The 17,489-nt window shown below is 40.4% G+C and overlaps 1 protein-coding gene across 3 annotated transcripts in view; it reads left to right on the top strand.

Annotated features, from left to right (window-relative positions):
• The window catches only part of EPSTI1 (epithelial stromal interaction 1), a 98,459-nt gene that overhangs the window by 46,711 nt on the left and 34,259 nt on the right, over window positions 1-17,489 (top strand). For all 3 annotated transcript variants that reach the window (XM_004274562.4, XM_012534758.3, XM_033436735.2), the window contains exon 7: window positions 10,478-10,571. In XM_004274562.4, the coding sequence (XP_004274610.2) occupies window positions 10,478-10,571 (94 nt within the window). The remainder of the gene's footprint in view (window positions 1-10,477; window positions 10,572-17,489) is intronic.

The following is a 17,489-nucleotide window of genomic DNA, read 5'->3' as shown; positions in this document are numbered from 1 at the left end:
CTGGTAGATTTGAGGATTTGAAGTAACAGTTAATAAACCTTTGTGTGTGTGTGTGTGTTTTGTTATAATCAAAGAAAGTATGTTGTGATTTAGGTTATTTAAATTTCAGCATTTGAAATTTAAATGGTAATTTATTTTGAGTCATAGTCATCTTTCTCACCATGTGGTTTTTGGATGGATGTCGAGACAGATTTGAATTTTGAGCCCATGTAATGAGTTATGGGGGTTAGGGTAAGATGTGAATCAGATGCATTTTGGGTACAGGTGTTAGGAAAAACAATGTTCTCTTAAGGATTTGCTGGAGAGGTGAGAATTGGGTATATTTTAAGCATTTACAATTTTAACTCATATCTAATAATCATTTAATCTAATAGATTGTACATTTGTATAGTTTTAAAAATATACAAAGTGCTTGGCTCTTTTAAATGTTATTTCAAAGTAATAAGCTGCTGTATTATTGAGAACCTATGGAGTGTCAGCAGTGTTAGGCATATATACATTTTTTCATTTAACGTTTAGATCAACCCTGTTAGGGATATATCTTCTTCATTTTACAGGTGGAGGGTTGAGTAATTCAAAGTCACAGATATATTGAGCAATGCAGCCAAATCTTGGTCTTGAGATTTGGAGGACCAGGGATAATGAGTAATTCACAGGTGTGCTGTACTCACAAGGTCAGGATTATCAGGCTAGGGTCGGGGTGATAAGCCCTGTAGCTACACGGGGGGCCTGTGGAGAAGACTATAGAGTACATCAGTTCAGAGATAAAGACTTGGGCAAAACTGACTTCTGATTCTTCCAAGGAAGATCTAAATTTTGCCTGCAAGAAGCAAAAGAAAAACTGAGGAAGTATGTCTGCTTTCTCTGATTTTCCTCACCCCCGAAGGACATCCTTTTCCAGGTCCAACACTGGATTAATTCCACAGTTAAGCTTCCTGTAGGGTACATGGGCTTTTGTGAGCTCTCCTGGCTGGACTGTACTCCTAGGTACCAATATTTCCAGGGGAGAAGAGCTCAGTTCTTAAAACCTTGGTTGAAAAAGCCCTTGGAACCAAGCTCACTCCAAAGTAGGACCTTCTTATTTCTAAATTGCCAAGCACCACCGTGAGCTCAGCCTGCCGATGGTGATGTTGGGAAGTTTTCTTCATTTCCGCCATTGGAACCACGCATCTCTTTAATTTCCATTTGAATGATAGTGTGATTAGTTCCTAGGAGGCACATCTTCATCTGTTTTAATTTCCTAGAGCGGAGGATCCAGGCAGGTCTGCTGAATATGCATGCTTAGGTTCCAAGTTTGTCTTCTAATATGCTCACTAAACTTCTAATGCCCTTCGTGGGAGCTTCCAAAAGACACTTAAGGGCTAAACTGATCCCTTATCCATATGGTAGGCTTAAATCCAACCTCACATTTTATAATCCCAGTAAGGTGAACTGAAAGTCATCCTATTCGTAACTTTCTATCTTATGCTAATGAAGTGAACTTACAGGTACAAAAATCCTCTATTTGTTCAGAATGAGACTGAACAGTTTATCAGAAATCTGAGAGAATCCCTGTCTACTGAATGTTAAATCATGTTGATGGTTAAAATTTCTAGCCACTATCAATTCTTCCTGCAGATGTCCTGTGAATGTTAACTCATTTTCATTCCCACTGCCACTACCTTCATATAGGTATTTATCACATGCCACTTGCATTATGGCTTCTGTCTCCTAGTCATCCTCTGAGTTACTGGAATGGCTTTCTTACTCTCTTTGCCAACAGTCTCTTTTCTCGATTGTCTTATATGTTTGTCAGATTTCATTTTCTACAGCACAGCTTTTGTCATGTCACTATCCTATTCCAAAAGCCTTGCTTACTTCCCATTGCTTATGAAGTAAATTCCAAATTCTCTAGCTGCACGATGGGGGAATTGTGAGCCGCCTTAGTAAGATGTCAGAAAGGACTGATTGGGTTTGGGCCTCTGTCGGGTTGATTTCGGGAGAGGGTTTGAGGAAGCAGGGTTTTGTTCTGGGTTGGCTGTTATCAGGAAGCAGGGGTAATAGTGATTAGGTATCAGGTTTTTGTTTTTTTTTTTGCAGTACGCGGGCCTCTCACTGTTGTGGCCTCTCCCGTTGTGGAGCACAGGCTCCGGACGCGCAGGCTCAGCAGCCATGGCTCACGGGCCCAGCCGCTCCACGGCATGTGGGATCTTCCCAGACCGGGGCACGAACCCATGTCCCCTGCAAAGGCAGGCGGACTCTCAACCACTGCGCCACCAGGGAAGCCCTCTTTTTTTTTTTAACTTTTTTTTATATTGGAGTACAGTTGATTAACAATGTTGTGTTAGTTTCAGTTGTACAGCAAAGTAGGTATCAGGTATCTTAATCTTATTTAAAAGGAGGGAAGATACTTTTAATTAATTCAAATTAATTCATACTGTACTTGATAAATAAGCAGTAGTTACTCCTATTAGCCAAAATGTTGGGGTGTTTGGTCACTTTTGTGGTTTAGACAAGATTCATGTATCTTTCTTTGTTCAGACATACCATGGAGTGGTCTTTTTTTTCATGATTCATCATCATCATAAAGTGACCTCCTCTGATATTGATATTGTGTGAAATTACTTTCAATAGGAGAACACCAAGGCTTAGCTGTGAATGCCAGGGCAGCTCCTGGATGTCAGGAACAGCTTCTGTCTTTTTCAGGATGTAGTTAATAGTTGGTTAAAGATAAAAGTTGACTGGTGCTTTACAAAACAGTTTCACTTAAGTATCTCATCACTGGAACCTGGTACCATCAGTGCTCCTCTTGGGAGGGTAGATCTAGGATCAGACTGCCTGCCTGGTCTCAAACTTTAACCTCTCTCCTAACATTGAGCCTAGGTTTCCTCATATATAGCATGGGGTGGGGCTAATATTTGCTAACTCGAAGATTAATCAATATAACCCATGTAAGAAATCTACCATAGTGCTTGGAGGGAGAAGGTAGAGTATAAAGGAACTCCAAACAAGGATAGCAGAGGAAGAAGTAAGAGAGAGGGACCAGCTGACTCCAGCCTTTATCTCCAAGGGTAGAGCCTAAGAACTTTTGGACACACGAAAAGACCCTGGGGCCTGGAAAGTGCTCCTGGTAAATGTACTATACCTGGGGGACTATGTGCCCCCCCGCCCCCCGCCATCCTGGAGACAAGCTGCCTGCACAGCCAGCCAACTTTATCACTTTTGTGTGAGTTCTAAGATCTTTACTGAAGAAAACTGCCACAAAATAAACTCTGGTCAAACAAATAAGGAATCCAAGAAAGAGGAAGATGTAAGGTATCAGAACAATTATGAATAAAGAAGACAATGACATTTATAGCCAAATATATGATTAGCTTTTTTCTTTTTCTTTTTTATTATTAAGAATCAACATGATGAAATTAAAATCATGGAGGATTTCAGTGCTATGGAAGAGGCACAAGGGAGAGAGAAGGATAGGAAGTAAAACAATTATTATTTCTTTTGCACGAGTGAATGCTAGTGAATTCCAGATATTGATAGAAAAAAATAAGTAATTATGTGTTTATTATATGTTTAATTGTATTGTATGTACAAATAGGATATATAACAAAAACGTAAGAAAAAAATCAAATGAAAAATTGATAATTACAACAAAAGGCAGAAAAGAGGGTGGAAGTTGTATAAGCAACAAGACAGCAATCACAAAAAAGGTATACAGGCTAAATTTCCTTCTTTAAAAAAAAGTTCCTGGATTGCAGGAAAAAAAAAAAAAGCAAAAATCTAGCTATATGCTACTCTAAGAGATATCTATAAAACAAAAGAGTCGGAAAACAAAGGCATGGAACATATATCCATAAATGCTAGTAAACGAAGGCAGATGTGGCAATATTAATATGAGACAAAATTGAATGCAAGATGAAAAGCATTCAACAGGATAAAGAATATTTTATGCACATAAAATATGTAATCCCAAAGATAATGTGAACTGTAAATATCAATATAGATTTGAAATATATGAAACAAAAACTGCTGAAGTCTGTAATATAGATTATGGATTTGTCAAATTTTCCTTTTATTCTCCGTAGAAATTAATAGGTCATCATGTGAACCAAAAAACTTCATAAGGAATAGAGGATATGAATAACAATGACTTGGCATGATAACATAGACATAGTTACAAAGTGTTGTACCTAGTTTATGAAAATACCTATTCTTTTCAAATATGACTTAACTACCATTGGCCATGACTAAGGCCTCAAAGACTCTCAGTAAGTTCCAAAAATACCCCCAAATCCTATAAAGCCACTATTCCTAAGAAAAATGTAATAAAATTAGAAATTAAGCAATAAGAAATTTTAAAGTCTATCCACTTAAAAATTTTTTTCTAATTACCTTTTTAAAGGATTGTTAGGTTACCATCTGTCACCACACTAGACTTAATGCAGTGATCATTTCATAATGTATAAAAATATCAGGTCACTATGTTTTATACCTGAAACTAATATAATATTGTGTGTTAATTATTCAATTAAAAAATTAAAGATTCAGGTTCCCTGGGAGGATGGGGGGAGACTATTAGGATAAAAAATTTTGAAACCAAAACTGAAATTACAAATTACTTTGGGATAAGAGAATATAAATTTTCAAGTATTCCACATTAAAATCCATGGGATGTGACTACAAAATTATTTAGAAGATGCAGAAGTTTAAAAGCTTTTAGAAAAAATGGAAATAAAATAACTAAGCATTTTACTAAGATAAGATTATAGCCATAAAATAAATACAAATAGAAGGGAGGAATAAATAAAGGGGAAAAAGTGATGAAGTTGAATAGAAAAATTTATCATCACTCAGTTAAACCAAAAACTAGGTTTATTTGGAAAATTCTGGTAAAATAGATAAACTTTTGACTTGTCTGAGTAAGGAATAAGGAAGAACTCCAAGGATAAGAAAGGAAGTATAACCAAAATTTGAGAAGAGAAATACTATGCCCTACTTCTGTTAATTTTTTTTAACCCAGATTTCCTCATTTATTTCCTAGGAAAATACATGCTATTAGACTTGAAACCTGAATAGAATAAAAACTCTAAATGGAAGGGAAAATGTAGTTTGATCTCACCTAAAAAAGACAATAGGCCCAGTTGGTTTGAAAACAGAAGAAAAAGGTAACTTTCTCAGTAAAGTCTGGAACAGGATAAGAAGGGCATTTGCTATTTATCACTGATACTGATTTTTAGATAGAAAATTAGAGAGAGTTTCTATTTCTAACAAAGAAAGAATTTAAATATTGGAAAGGAAGAGATATAAGTGCCTCTGATTGCTCACCTAAAACCTCTCAAGGAAATCAACTAAAAAATTATTAGAACTAATACAAATAGTTTGACTATCATGAATGAATCTAAAATCAATATGCAAACACTTCTGTCTTTGCACCATCAGACACACCATCAAAAGCTCATTATAAAATATAATTGAAAGAAAAATTTCATTTACAATAATCATCCACACTGTAAAAGAGGTGAGTGTAAGCCTAATAGACCTATACATAAAATAAAATACCTAAAATAAAATGAAATTAAATGTAGATCATCTATTTACTATAGAAGGGGAAAAAATCAACATCGTAAAGATAATTCCACTCTTATTTATATATAAATTAAACAGGACCTTTTGTGAAATTTGCTAAAACATTTTTAAAGAGAAAATATGAAAAAAAAATAGACAAACCTGAAAAACTGAAGGGACAGGGAGAAGCTTGTACCAGGTATCGTATACAACATAGGTATGGTAGTAATAACAAAGTATTATTGGCATTGTAATAAATAAACTTAGTGAATGGGAGAGAGTCTACAAATAGACCCACGGGTATATGGGAATTTAGTATTTAGGACTTTAGCTATTGATAAAGGTATTTGTTCAATCAGTGTCAAAAGGACAGATAATTTGACAAATAGTACTAATTCAGCACAATTAGAATGTAATGAAGAATGCTTTTATAATTTTGTGGTAAAACTCCTTTCTACGCTATATACACAACTTGGAAGCCATAAGAAAAAAAATACAGATTTGACTACAGAAAAAAACCTGTGATAGATGACGTAATGAACTACATTACAAGTAAGTGATAGTCTAGGAGAAACTATTTGCCTCAAAAATAATGGGCAAAGGCTTAATTTCACAAAGAAGCCTTACAAATTAATAAGAAAAAGGCAACTCTAGAAAAATTGGCAAAGGGCTTGAAACAAATAGTTAAAAGAGAAGAAATATAGATAAATGAAATATTCAGCTTCACTAATCAGAGAAACACAATTTTTTTATTTATTACACTGGTAAAAATATAAATGTATTGATAATATCTCACATTAGGAAATGTGCTTTCATTTATTCAACAATATGTACCCGGTATGTGTCAAGCACTATACTAGGTTAGTATATACTAGGTTAGTAAGTTCCTGGTATGTACTGTGAATATCACTGAGTCGTGCTCCTGTTGCCCTCCCTCCATCTAGGCCCACTTCACTCATTTATATCACCGTCTGCACCATGCAGTCATTGGCATTTGTGCGTCAGCTGACAGGAGGTGAGAGAAGAAAAAACTGCCCCATTCACTCCCAGCAAGATAAAAAGAACCAGGGAGATATTTGTCACTGGTATTTTTTCAGTGAGGGTACCTTTTAAATTATGACTAGCTTTAAAATCGGTAGTTTAACATTTTTATTAGTATGTTCTTTTTTTTTTTTGATGTGGACTATTTTAAAAAAAAATCTCTATTGAATTTGTTACCGTATTGCTTCTGTTTTATGTTTTGGTTTTTTTGGCCGCAAGGCATGTGGGATCTTAGCTCCCCGACTAAGGATTGAACCCATACCCCCTGCATTGGAAGGCAAAGTCTTAACCACTGGACCGCCAGGGAAAGTCCCTATTAGTGTGTTCTTATGTGTCTTGTCATGGTGCAAAGTTGGCGGTTACCTGGTGGGTAACCAGGTAGAGGAAGGTGCGTAGCACCTTGTAGCCCTGGGGTGTGATTAGTGGCAGGAGCCTGATTCACAAGCTCCTACAGATCTAAGTGAATGTTTTTAAGCGTATTCTTTTTTAAAATCCTTGCTGTTTATCTATTTTATATATGGTACTGTGCGTCTGTTAATCCCATACTCCCAATTTATCCCTCTCCCCGCTTCCCCTTTGGTAACCAAAAGTTTGTTTTTCATGTAAACTGATTCTTCCATGAACGTTAGAAACCCTAGTTGTCTTTTCTAACTATTTTTTTTAAAAGCCTTGTAGGAATTATCTTTGCATTTCTGTCCTATTTAAATGAGCCAACAGACACACATTTCACTCTCTGTGGCCTTTCCTGTATATTTTATCCTTTCAGAAAAGTCAAAAACTTTTTGATTGATGAATCTCCATTAACATTAATATTCCATCATATTGCAATATAACCAGCCATATCCCTTTCCTTCCCTGACTTTCTCACCCTCAGTTTCTCCTTCCAAACCCCTACCTGTCCTCAAACTACTGGGATAAATGAGTACACGTTTTTATACTCTGGGCCTAGGCAGCTCCTAGGCCTGATACCAAGACAACTTAAGGATGGGTGGGTTCCTCCCCTTTCCCACATTCTCCTCCCCTGACTAAGGTTCTGAAATAACTAAGATGCCTAGCTTAATCCTTGAGAATTCTATTCTTCTACTCTTCCTCAGCTCTTCTTGGCCTCTTCTTATGTACTACTTGTGGAACTGATGACCTAAATGGAGAGAGAATTCTCTTGTATATATAAATTTATGTTGTATTACTAGGGTTGGCTAATTGCTGTGATCAACAGACCTCAAAATAAATAGTTGCTTGAGCATTATTATTATTTTTTTCTCATGTAAGACAAGGGTGAACAGGTTTGAGAGGAGACCCCCTCCACTCAGATATTCAGGCACCGAAAACTGTTAGCAGTGCTACCACCTTCAATACACAAACGACTTCCAGCTTTGTGCTGGGGTTTGCCTCTATCCAGACAGCCAGAAGGAGGAGGAAAATGTATGGAGGTGCATGCGTAGGAAACTTATTATTAGTTCATCCTGGAAGTGGTGTGTATCACTTCCTCATTCCATTGGTCAAAACTCAACCACATGGCCAGCCTTAGCAGTAAGGGAGGCTAGGAAATGTAGTCAGGTTGTGTGACTGGAAGAGGAGAACTTCCATTCTGATGGATATTTAGCAGTCTCTGCTACAATGGGATTATGTCCAGGTGATGCTACCCTGAAGAGACATTTTAGGATAAGCCATGGGCATCACCCTAAGAACAAGTGTCATAAGTTGGAGATGAGTTAAGTAGATCTTCAAAACCAGTCTGTTATTGGTGGTCCATCCTCAGTTGTTCTATGGAGAATAAAGGAAGGGATCCTGTATTTATGCCTGGGTCAAAGTGATAAAGTGGGAGAGGATCACCCCCCTCAGTAGGTGGCAGAGTCACAGTGGTGACAAAGAAAGAACCCCCATGAAAAGGTGACTCAGTGCTAGAGTCCAGCGTTCTTAGTTTTGTTGGATTTCCCGTCCAATAGATCTTCCTCCTTTTGCCCCTCAAGGAGGTTCATATATTTTGTTTTTATTAAATATGACCATAATTACCTACAGGAATTCCAGTCCAGTTCAGCCAATGTGTGGAATTTACAGTATTGATAGTAGAAAAATGCCATTTAGCCTGGTAGCTTGGAACTTGTCTTGTTAGTATAGTTAATCACTTGGGAGTTATCCACCAATCTTCACAGGCCCCTACTTGTATGCCTCTGACAGTCCTGTGGCCCTGTCATTATGATTGTGGCATTAGTGGGGCAGTGATCGCTGGCACAAAGGCCATGCCTGGTGGTTAGCAACCCAGCCAGCTTAGTGCTTGGCATTGGCAGGTAAGAAGCAACTGTTGGAACACAATGCGGGGCTGCCAGCCTACTTGGTCTGAAGCTCCTTATCTGCTTATTATCATGGTGCTTCTTTTTCACTGCTTTCTCCCGTGGTCTGCTCTCAGCTAAGGATATTCAGAAATCTTGACCAAACTTCTGGCAATACTCTTCTTTTTGCACACTTTTGACTGATGGCTTCATAAAGCCCCAGACAATGGGGCAGCTTCCAGCCTCTGCGACTTCATTAGTCTCCTTGTCTATTCTGGGCAAGATAAGCAATCCTAGACAAATGGAAAACCTGCTCGTCTCAGCTGCTGAAACCTTGTGTTTCTCAGCGTTATGTTTGTCACTTAACTTTCAGCTCTTCCTTTCCCAGCTCAAGCTTCTGACCTTGTTCAAGTGCCGTGTTCTACCTAAGTAATTATTTGAAGTGATGTTGGCATCTCTTTAACTTCTAATTCCTTTTTGATTCCCCCCCCCTCACTGGATACCATTTATTTTTACCAGACCATTTGTGTCTCCTTTGATGCCCATGCCCTAAATGCTTGATAAATTGGATCTTAGCATCAGCCTAAAGTATTAGCGGGAAGCAGAGGGATGACAAAGAAGGAATCAGAAGGGGAGCAGGGTGCAAGGGTCTGGTGCAGTGTAAGTCTGGCCTTGCTGAGCTATTTGATTGTGAATATGCAGTAAGGGGATCAAAATCCCACAAATTACATGGGGAAAGGACAAAGGAACCGAAATTCATCACTGGTAAGCAGAATGGGGCAGTTGTTACAGTAAGGACTGGGAAACAATTCCAATATTCATGCTTGACATACATGAGGGGAGGACCTGGGATGATGGGGTGGATTTTTAAGGAAAAAGCAACTTATTAAGACAGAGGATTCGTCTAGGTCCATCTATCACAATCTCTTAGAGCTAAAAAGAGATGCCAGAAATACAGACCAGAACTGGCAGCACTTCTTACCTTCCGTGGAAGGTACAAACCAAGTATAAAGGGGTGTGTGTGTGTGTGTGTGTGTGTGTGTATGTGTGTGTGTAGGGAGAGGGTCCGTTTCTGCTTTCAGAATTCCAAAGGGGTCCATGACTCATAAATGGTTAAGAGTTATGGATTAGCAGCTCTGTGTATGCTGAGAGTAGTCAAAGCACGAGGGCAGTGAGATGACTAGGAGAGAGACCCCTGGAGGGTGAAGGGCCTAATATGACACCAGTGTGGAGTGAGGTGTTGTAGGGGAGGGATATTCCACAGCCCTACAGTGAAGTCTGAGTGTCACGCTTTAAATGTTCAGATAGGAAATTAGGGCCCCATACTGTGGAATCTGAGAGGACATTTATCTCCATGTCAAAGTACACGAAGCAGAAAAAAATGAAATCATAGGTTCATATTCCACAAACCTAGTTTTACATTTTTCAAACTATGAATGCAGCCTTGCAATAGCATTTTGTTCTGATTTTCTACTCTACCGTGTCCGCAAACTCACCTTTTGTTCTACCTAGGACACTTCTAGTCATCCCCCAATAAAAGTCTAGGCTGGTACCCAAAGGCACAATAAATAATGATAGTTCTACTTTGATGAAGGCACTAACACCTATTTGGGTTGCGCTAGCAAAACTGCTGAGTTCTTGAGAAGATTCGACACACAGTCGCCACACAGAGGTACCCGTCCAGTGGCTGTTTGTGACCCACAATCTTCAGCTTGGGTAAGTGGAACGTCATTCAGGGTGTCATCTGGCACTTTGTAAAGTGGATGAAGATTAAGGCCAGAGAGTGACCTGTACAGCATAGAATTTTGGAAGTAAAGGCAGGTGATCTGAGCTGAAACTTTGACCTCAACTATTGTCTCAGCTGTAAAACAATGCTTGTACTTGTTGCCAACATTATGGACTGAGCATCAGCCTCTGAAAAACCTTTGATCTCACCCAGTCATCCGTCCATCTATCCATCCCTCAAATTTTTATGTTTATATAAGGTCTACCAAGCACATACAATTTCTGCCTGGAAGGACCTTAGTCAAGTGGAGGAGAGAACCAGGTATAAAGCAGAGTGGTGAGTGTAGAGCATGTAGCAGTTGGAAAGCTGAAGCCTAAAAGATGAGTCAGAAGAGAGTCATTCCAGGTGTCAGAAATTAGAAGCAAGATTAAGGTATAATGGCAAGAAAAAGCATGGCTGTGTTAGGGATGAGTTTTGTGTAGCCACAGTCTAGAAGGGCAAGCCAGAAGGCTGGAGAAGAAATCAGTAGCCATGAGGAGAGTTTCTCATTTGTGGCAGTCTGGGATGGTTCATTGTGTGGGCTGTCGTGGGTGGTGCAGGATTTGTAGCATCCCTGACCCCGGGTACAAGATGCTTTCAGCAACTCCCGGACACTTGAGGTTCCAGAGATGCCCCACACAGGAAGCTCATGGTGCTTCTGGTAGAACACCACTGCAGACATGTATATGCCACATTGGAAAACTTGAACCTCATTCTGTCAGTACTGAAGGTACTGAACAGTTTTCAACAGGAAAGCCTCAAGGTCAGATTTGCATTTTCGCTCGATCACTGGTAACCAGGTGAAGGATGGGTCTGAAGTAATAGAGAGGTCTCTGAGGCTTCTATATTAGCCTCGGCAAGCAATGATGAAGACTTGAAGTAAGGTGGTGGGTGAGAGGATGGAGATGAGAGGGCAGGTCAGAGAACCACTTAGGAGGTGAACGAGGCAGGACTGACCAACTGGGGGCAAGGAAGTAGTGTCATTAAGGATGACCATTGGAAAGCCTTGTAGCTGAAAGAAAAGATTGGTTTAAGTTTTTAAAAGCCTTAGCTTTTCAGGGTTTGGGCAGGTACATGAGAGGTTGTTAGAGGCATCTGCTCTTCCTCTCCACCCAGCGCCTTTCCTCTTTAGTGACCACATTTTAAGATGTCAGGAAGACATTAGGACACTCCTTGGGAAAAAGTCATTCTCTTACCTACAAACCTCTAAATGCTGCTTCTTTTTTCCGTGCTTCTAAGGCGGTGTTCCAAAGTCCAAATTTACTGGTGTGGGCTCCACAAGTCACATCAAATCCATCATCCCTCTCCCCTCATTGCAGGGCGCTGGAGGAAGGAGTTGAGAAGCTCTAGGTAGTAGAATTAAACCCCGTGTAGAGACGCTCCATGACATCTGTCTGGATAGCATTTTCAGGATGGGGGAGGGGAGGGAAAGCAGGAGTTGGCTAGCTTTACCACCTGGGTGTTTGGCTGGCAGGATGGTCTTGATTTCTGTTTGAGGGCTTCTTGAATTCTGTGGTCGAAACACCTGTGTGCTTGCTCTATTGATTTTGGCTCGTTTCTTCAATTTAACAAGATCATCCTGGAATTTTAATAGTGTCTTCCAAGGCATTAGTAATCTCTCCCAGAGCTGCATTTTCTGTGGATTGATTAGTGCCTTAGTCATAAGCTCCTCAGAGCTATTAATAGGAAATATGGAGCAGTATTGGCTCCTTACCAGCAGCATTCAATAGCTGCTCCCGTTTTGACACCAAACTATTAATAATTTGTGGGTGTTCAATATATTTAACTGACTTTTTTACCCATATTGTATTCTTCTCATACTGTCTAATCCATATGCATAGAAGTCCTCAGAGAATGCACTGCAGAACCATTTCTTAATGCTTTAGGAAAATCAAGTATGTACACGACACTTCTGCGAAGTTAAAAGAAGACACCCGCAGTTTGCCTTAACTGTGGTCAGTGCACAGAAGGTGAGCACTGCATGGTCTCCATCTAGGTGGGGCGTGAGGAGCCGCACTGTCTCAAGTGTTTTTAAACACAATTTAAATTTTACTATATAATGCAACTTTCCTGAGAAAATTGTTCTTCTTACACTTATTTAAATGTGGGGCTGCCATGGCAGATGGGAATTTAATAAATGCCATATGAAGATGTAAGTGAAAAAGACAAGAAGAAAATTCCTGTGGGTGTCGCACAGGAGAACTTCAGACAAGAAGAACTTACAGTGTCCACTCACACATGGATGGATATAGTTCTCTGTACTGGGGGTGGGTGTGGAAGCAGAAGTACCAGCATCATCATACCCTCCCCAGTCCTGATCACTGAATGTTTCCAGTTGTACAATTAATGTACAACCCGTCTCTGGTTTGCTTCCCCCTGCCTCTTCTACAGGGACTAGTAATTTTTAAAAAACCTCATCCTGTTCTTCCACTGCCCAGTGGCTCCCTGTATCTTCAGGGATCACGTCAAAATGCCTTAGCTTAAGCACAAAGCCCTCTCTGCCCTCTGTCCTCCTGTGCCTCCATTCTCCCCTACCTCCCACAACTCCCCTCTCTGCGGTCCTGCAGTCTAGGTCTCTGCTGCTCCAAGTGTGCTCCAGGGACCAGCAGTATAAGCATCACCTGGGAGCTCCAGACCTGAATCAGCCTGCATTGTTTTTTCAAAAATTCACCAATTTTTTTTAAATCAATTTTTATTTATTTTTGCTGTGTTGGGTCTTCGTTTCTGTGCTAGGGCTTTCTCTAGTTGTGGCAAGCGGGGGCCACTCTTCATCGCGGGCCTCTCACTATCGCGGCCTCTCTTGTTGCGGAGCACAGGCTCCAGATGCGCAGGCTCAGTAGTTGTGGCTCACGGGCCTAGTTGCTCCGCGGCATGTGGGATCTTCCCAGACCAGGGCTCGAACCCGTGTCCCCTGCATTGGCAGACAGATTCCCAACCACTGCGCCACCAGGGAAGCCCTAGCCTGCATTTTAACACGGTCCACGGGTGATCTGTGTGCACCTTAATGTTTGAGGAGCACTGCTCTCTAATTCCCGCCTGTCTGGCCATATCCTCTCACTTCCACTACTCTGAACACTCAGTGCAGTTTGCTTTAATTTTTTACCCATGTGTCACGTGACCTTTAAAAAGTCAACACTGAAAGGCATACGTCCCTTGCATCCCTTCAATCCTACCTCCATTTCAATTCTTTAAACTCCTTGTATTTTCCATTGCTGCTGTAATGATGTTTTGCCAATTTAGTGGCTTAAAACAACACACATGTATTCTCTCATAGTTCTGGAGGTCAGAAGTCAGACATGAGGATGAAGGGACTGAGGTCAGGGTGTCAGTAGGGCTGGTTCCTTCTGGAGGCTCGAGGGGAAATCAGTTCCTTGCCTCTTCCAGCGTCTCTGGGCTGCCACCATTCTTTGGTTCCTTGGCACGTGGATCACTTTAATCTTGACGTTTCATCCTCACCTCACCTTCTCTCCACACTTTGACCTTCTCGCCTTCCTCTCATAATGACCATTGCGATTATATTGGTTCCACCTGGATCACACAGGCCCATATCCCGGTCTCCAGATCCTCAATTTCTGCAGAGTCCCTTTTGCCATATAAAGTATAACATTGACAACTTCCAGGGACTGGGACGCGGACATCTTTGGGGGGCCACTATTCATCCCGCCACATTCCCTTAGCTGTGTCTTTTGTTATTTGGCTCTAAATATCTGTTAACGTGTATATTGCTCTCTCTTGATTAATCAGTGTTAGATCTTATTCATTTCTTTCCCCCATTCTCCCAATATAATCATTCAGTATTTCAAGGCTTTCCTTTATTATGACTCTGAAAATATTTTCTCACTGCCAAGCCAGTTATACTCTACATTTTTTTCCTTTCAAAACTTTGAAAAAATTTCATTTTATTTTTGCATTTTCTTAGTTTCCTTTGAACGTTTGACGGCCTTCCTTTAGCTTTTGTGACTGTTCTACAAAGTGCCTCTTGATGAAAATTTCCACACAGTTTTCCACTTTGTGCCTGTCAGATAACTTGTCAATTTTGGGTTTCTTTCCCTTCTGGAAATGTCCGTCCTCTCTTCCTCCTCCCTCCTGACTTAACCTGTGCTGGCTGTTCTTTTAAGCCTCCTACACAGCTGTGGTTCTGCGACTGTCCTTTCACGGAATGATTCCCAACCTCATCTGCACATTGGAATCACCGGGGGCGGGGGGGGGGCTTTAAAGTTCCCTGATGCCTGGGTCAGAACCCCCTGAGCTCCTGCTGTGTTGTGGCCTGGGCTTCAGGCTTTTAAAGCTCCCCAGGTAATTCTACCCTGCAGCCAAGGATGAGAGTCACGGCTGTAACATCATCTGGGGAGTTGCTCGTGTTGATTTTCTGTGTTGGGTTCCCTGATTTCTGGTTCTCTATTTTTTAAATTTATTTCTCTGTTTTGGTGGAGCATATTATTTCGTAGCTTGCCAAGAGAAGATGTATGTTCAAGCCCTTGCATGTCTGAAACTGTGTCAGCCCTCACACTTAGCTTGCAATTTTCTGTTAAGTATTTCAAATTGCAAATAACTTTCCTTTAGCGTTTTGAAGGCATTGCTGTTCTAACTTTGAGTTACTTGTTCCTGAGAAACCCAAGGCCATCTGAATTTCAGTTCTTATATGAGGTCTTTTCTGTGCTTCCCCTGGAAATAATTTAATACCTCCTTTTTTCTGATATTCTGTAATTTCATATTGTGCCTTAGGGGGATGGTCATTTTTATTCATTTTAAGTCTGGAAACTTATCTCTAGTTTTAGATGATTTTCTTGTGTTATTTCTTTGATTTATTTCCCTGCATTTTCTCTTTATGGGATTCTTATTATTCAAATCTTAGGCCTCCTTGATTTATCTTCTTTTTTGTAAAAATTTTTTCTCCTCTAATTTACTTTTGACTGCTTTTTTCCCCTTACTTCCTGGCATATTGAGCTAGAAAAAAACCCAGTCCTTTCTCTCCTGAGTGTCTCCTTTACTCCTGCCCCACTGACACACACACAACACTTCTGAGGCCAGGTGTGTGTGGTGTTTTCCCCACCAAGCAGTCCTGCAACACCAGCTGGGTGTCCTACCATTCAACTCAGTTCTGACACTCTCTGCCTGGTGATAGCGTCAGATTCCACAGGGTAAGGACTCAGTCCCACGAGACTGCTCCCCACTTCAGTTGCCAGTCGCAAGTGGTAGGTCCCCAGGGTACCCACAACTTCTGTCCAACTTGGCCACAAATCACAAGTTCCCACAACCTGCACCTGGGGTTTACTTAATTTACTAGAGCCACTCACAGAACTCATACTACTATATACTTACTTATGTTTACCAGTTTATTAAGGGGTGGATACAGATGAACAGCCAGATGAAGAGATACATAGAGTGAGGTCAGGGAGGGTCCCGAGTGTAGGAACTTCTGTCCCTGTGGAGTTGGGGTCTGGTCACCCTCCTGGTATATGGGTATGTTCACCTACCTGACAGTACCCTGAACCCCCATGCCTCTGGGACTTTTATGGAGGCTTCCTCATGTAGGCATGATCAATTATTAATTCCATTTCCAGCTCCTTTTTCCTCTCTGGAGGATGGGGGTTTGAGACTGAAAATTACAAACATCTAATCATGGCTCAGTCTTTCTGGTGACCAGCCCCCGTGCAGGAGTCATCCAGGAGCCCACATGGAGTTGCCTCAGTAGAACAAAAGATGCTCATTATGCTTTAACCACTTAGGAAATTAGGATTTTAAGGAGCCCTGAGTCAGGGATGGGGTCAGAGACGAAATATTAGAACAAGAGATGCTCCTAAAGCTCTTACCGTTTAGGAAATTACAAAAGTTTTAGGACCTCTATGCCAGGAACTTGGGGCAGATACATGTGTGTATATATATATATATATATATATATATATATATAAAATCATTAGTCTCATTAATCTTTTTGTCTGGCTTCCACACTAGGCTATAAGCACTTGAGGTCTGGGGTCATGTCTGACCACAGTGCTTGTGCATAGGAGGCTGAAATATTGCTTATTGAATTAATATATTATAAGCATAGCTTGCGGGGGAGGATGACTAAAAGTGTATATTTTAGCTGAATAACAAAAAATTTATTATTAATATGTTAAATCAATATTTTATGATAGAAAAATAATGTGAATATGACATAGAAATTTCTGGGACTTAGAACTAAGAAAAATAGTGATCAAAAGTTTTTTTCCCCCTATTTTTGAACAGAAACTTCCTGTCCTGCCCACGGATCACAGCAAGCATTAGGACTGCAAGTAACTTTGAACTCTTTGTAGTTGAGATGCCATGTGACTTCCTAGTTTCTGTGGCCTTTTCACTGACACTTTATGTGTCTAACCATTTTCTTTTCTGACTCAAAAACTAGGACCCATATTTTGATAAAAGAACAGCAAAGTGGTTAACTTTAAAAGAAAGGTATACAAATAGGTTCCTCAATAAAGTCATCATATCTGCTTTAACTATCTTACTCCTCCTTTTAGTCCCTTGAATATAAGATGTGCCCCCGGCCCCCTTCCCACCTTTCAGATCTTGTGTGGGATATTTGTGATAAAAACTAGCCTTCTCTAATATAAAAAGAAGGGGTCATTGGAGAATGACTCCCCCTCCTTTATATCTTATCACAGTCCCCTTGTTTTCAGAATATGGATACAACAAAGTCCTAGGATATGTGTGCCTGTCTAATGTAGCAGGGTTTGGATATATGTGGGCTTTCTGAACACATCTGGAGCTCCACCTTCCTAATGGGTAGTGCTATAGCTGATACAATTCAGAGAGCCTCTCTCCCTTTCTGGCAAGTGCTTCTTATTATTTGATGGAATATGGGTTTTATAGTGACAGAAATGGGG

The sequence above is a fragment of the Orcinus orca genome, chromosome 18 (genome assembly GCF_937001465.1).
Source record: "Orcinus orca chromosome 18, mOrcOrc1.1, whole genome shotgun sequence".
Taxonomy (NCBI): domain Eukaryota; kingdom Metazoa; phylum Chordata; class Mammalia; order Artiodactyla; family Delphinidae; genus Orcinus; species Orcinus orca.
This window is presented reverse-complemented; position numbering and strand designations above follow the sequence as displayed.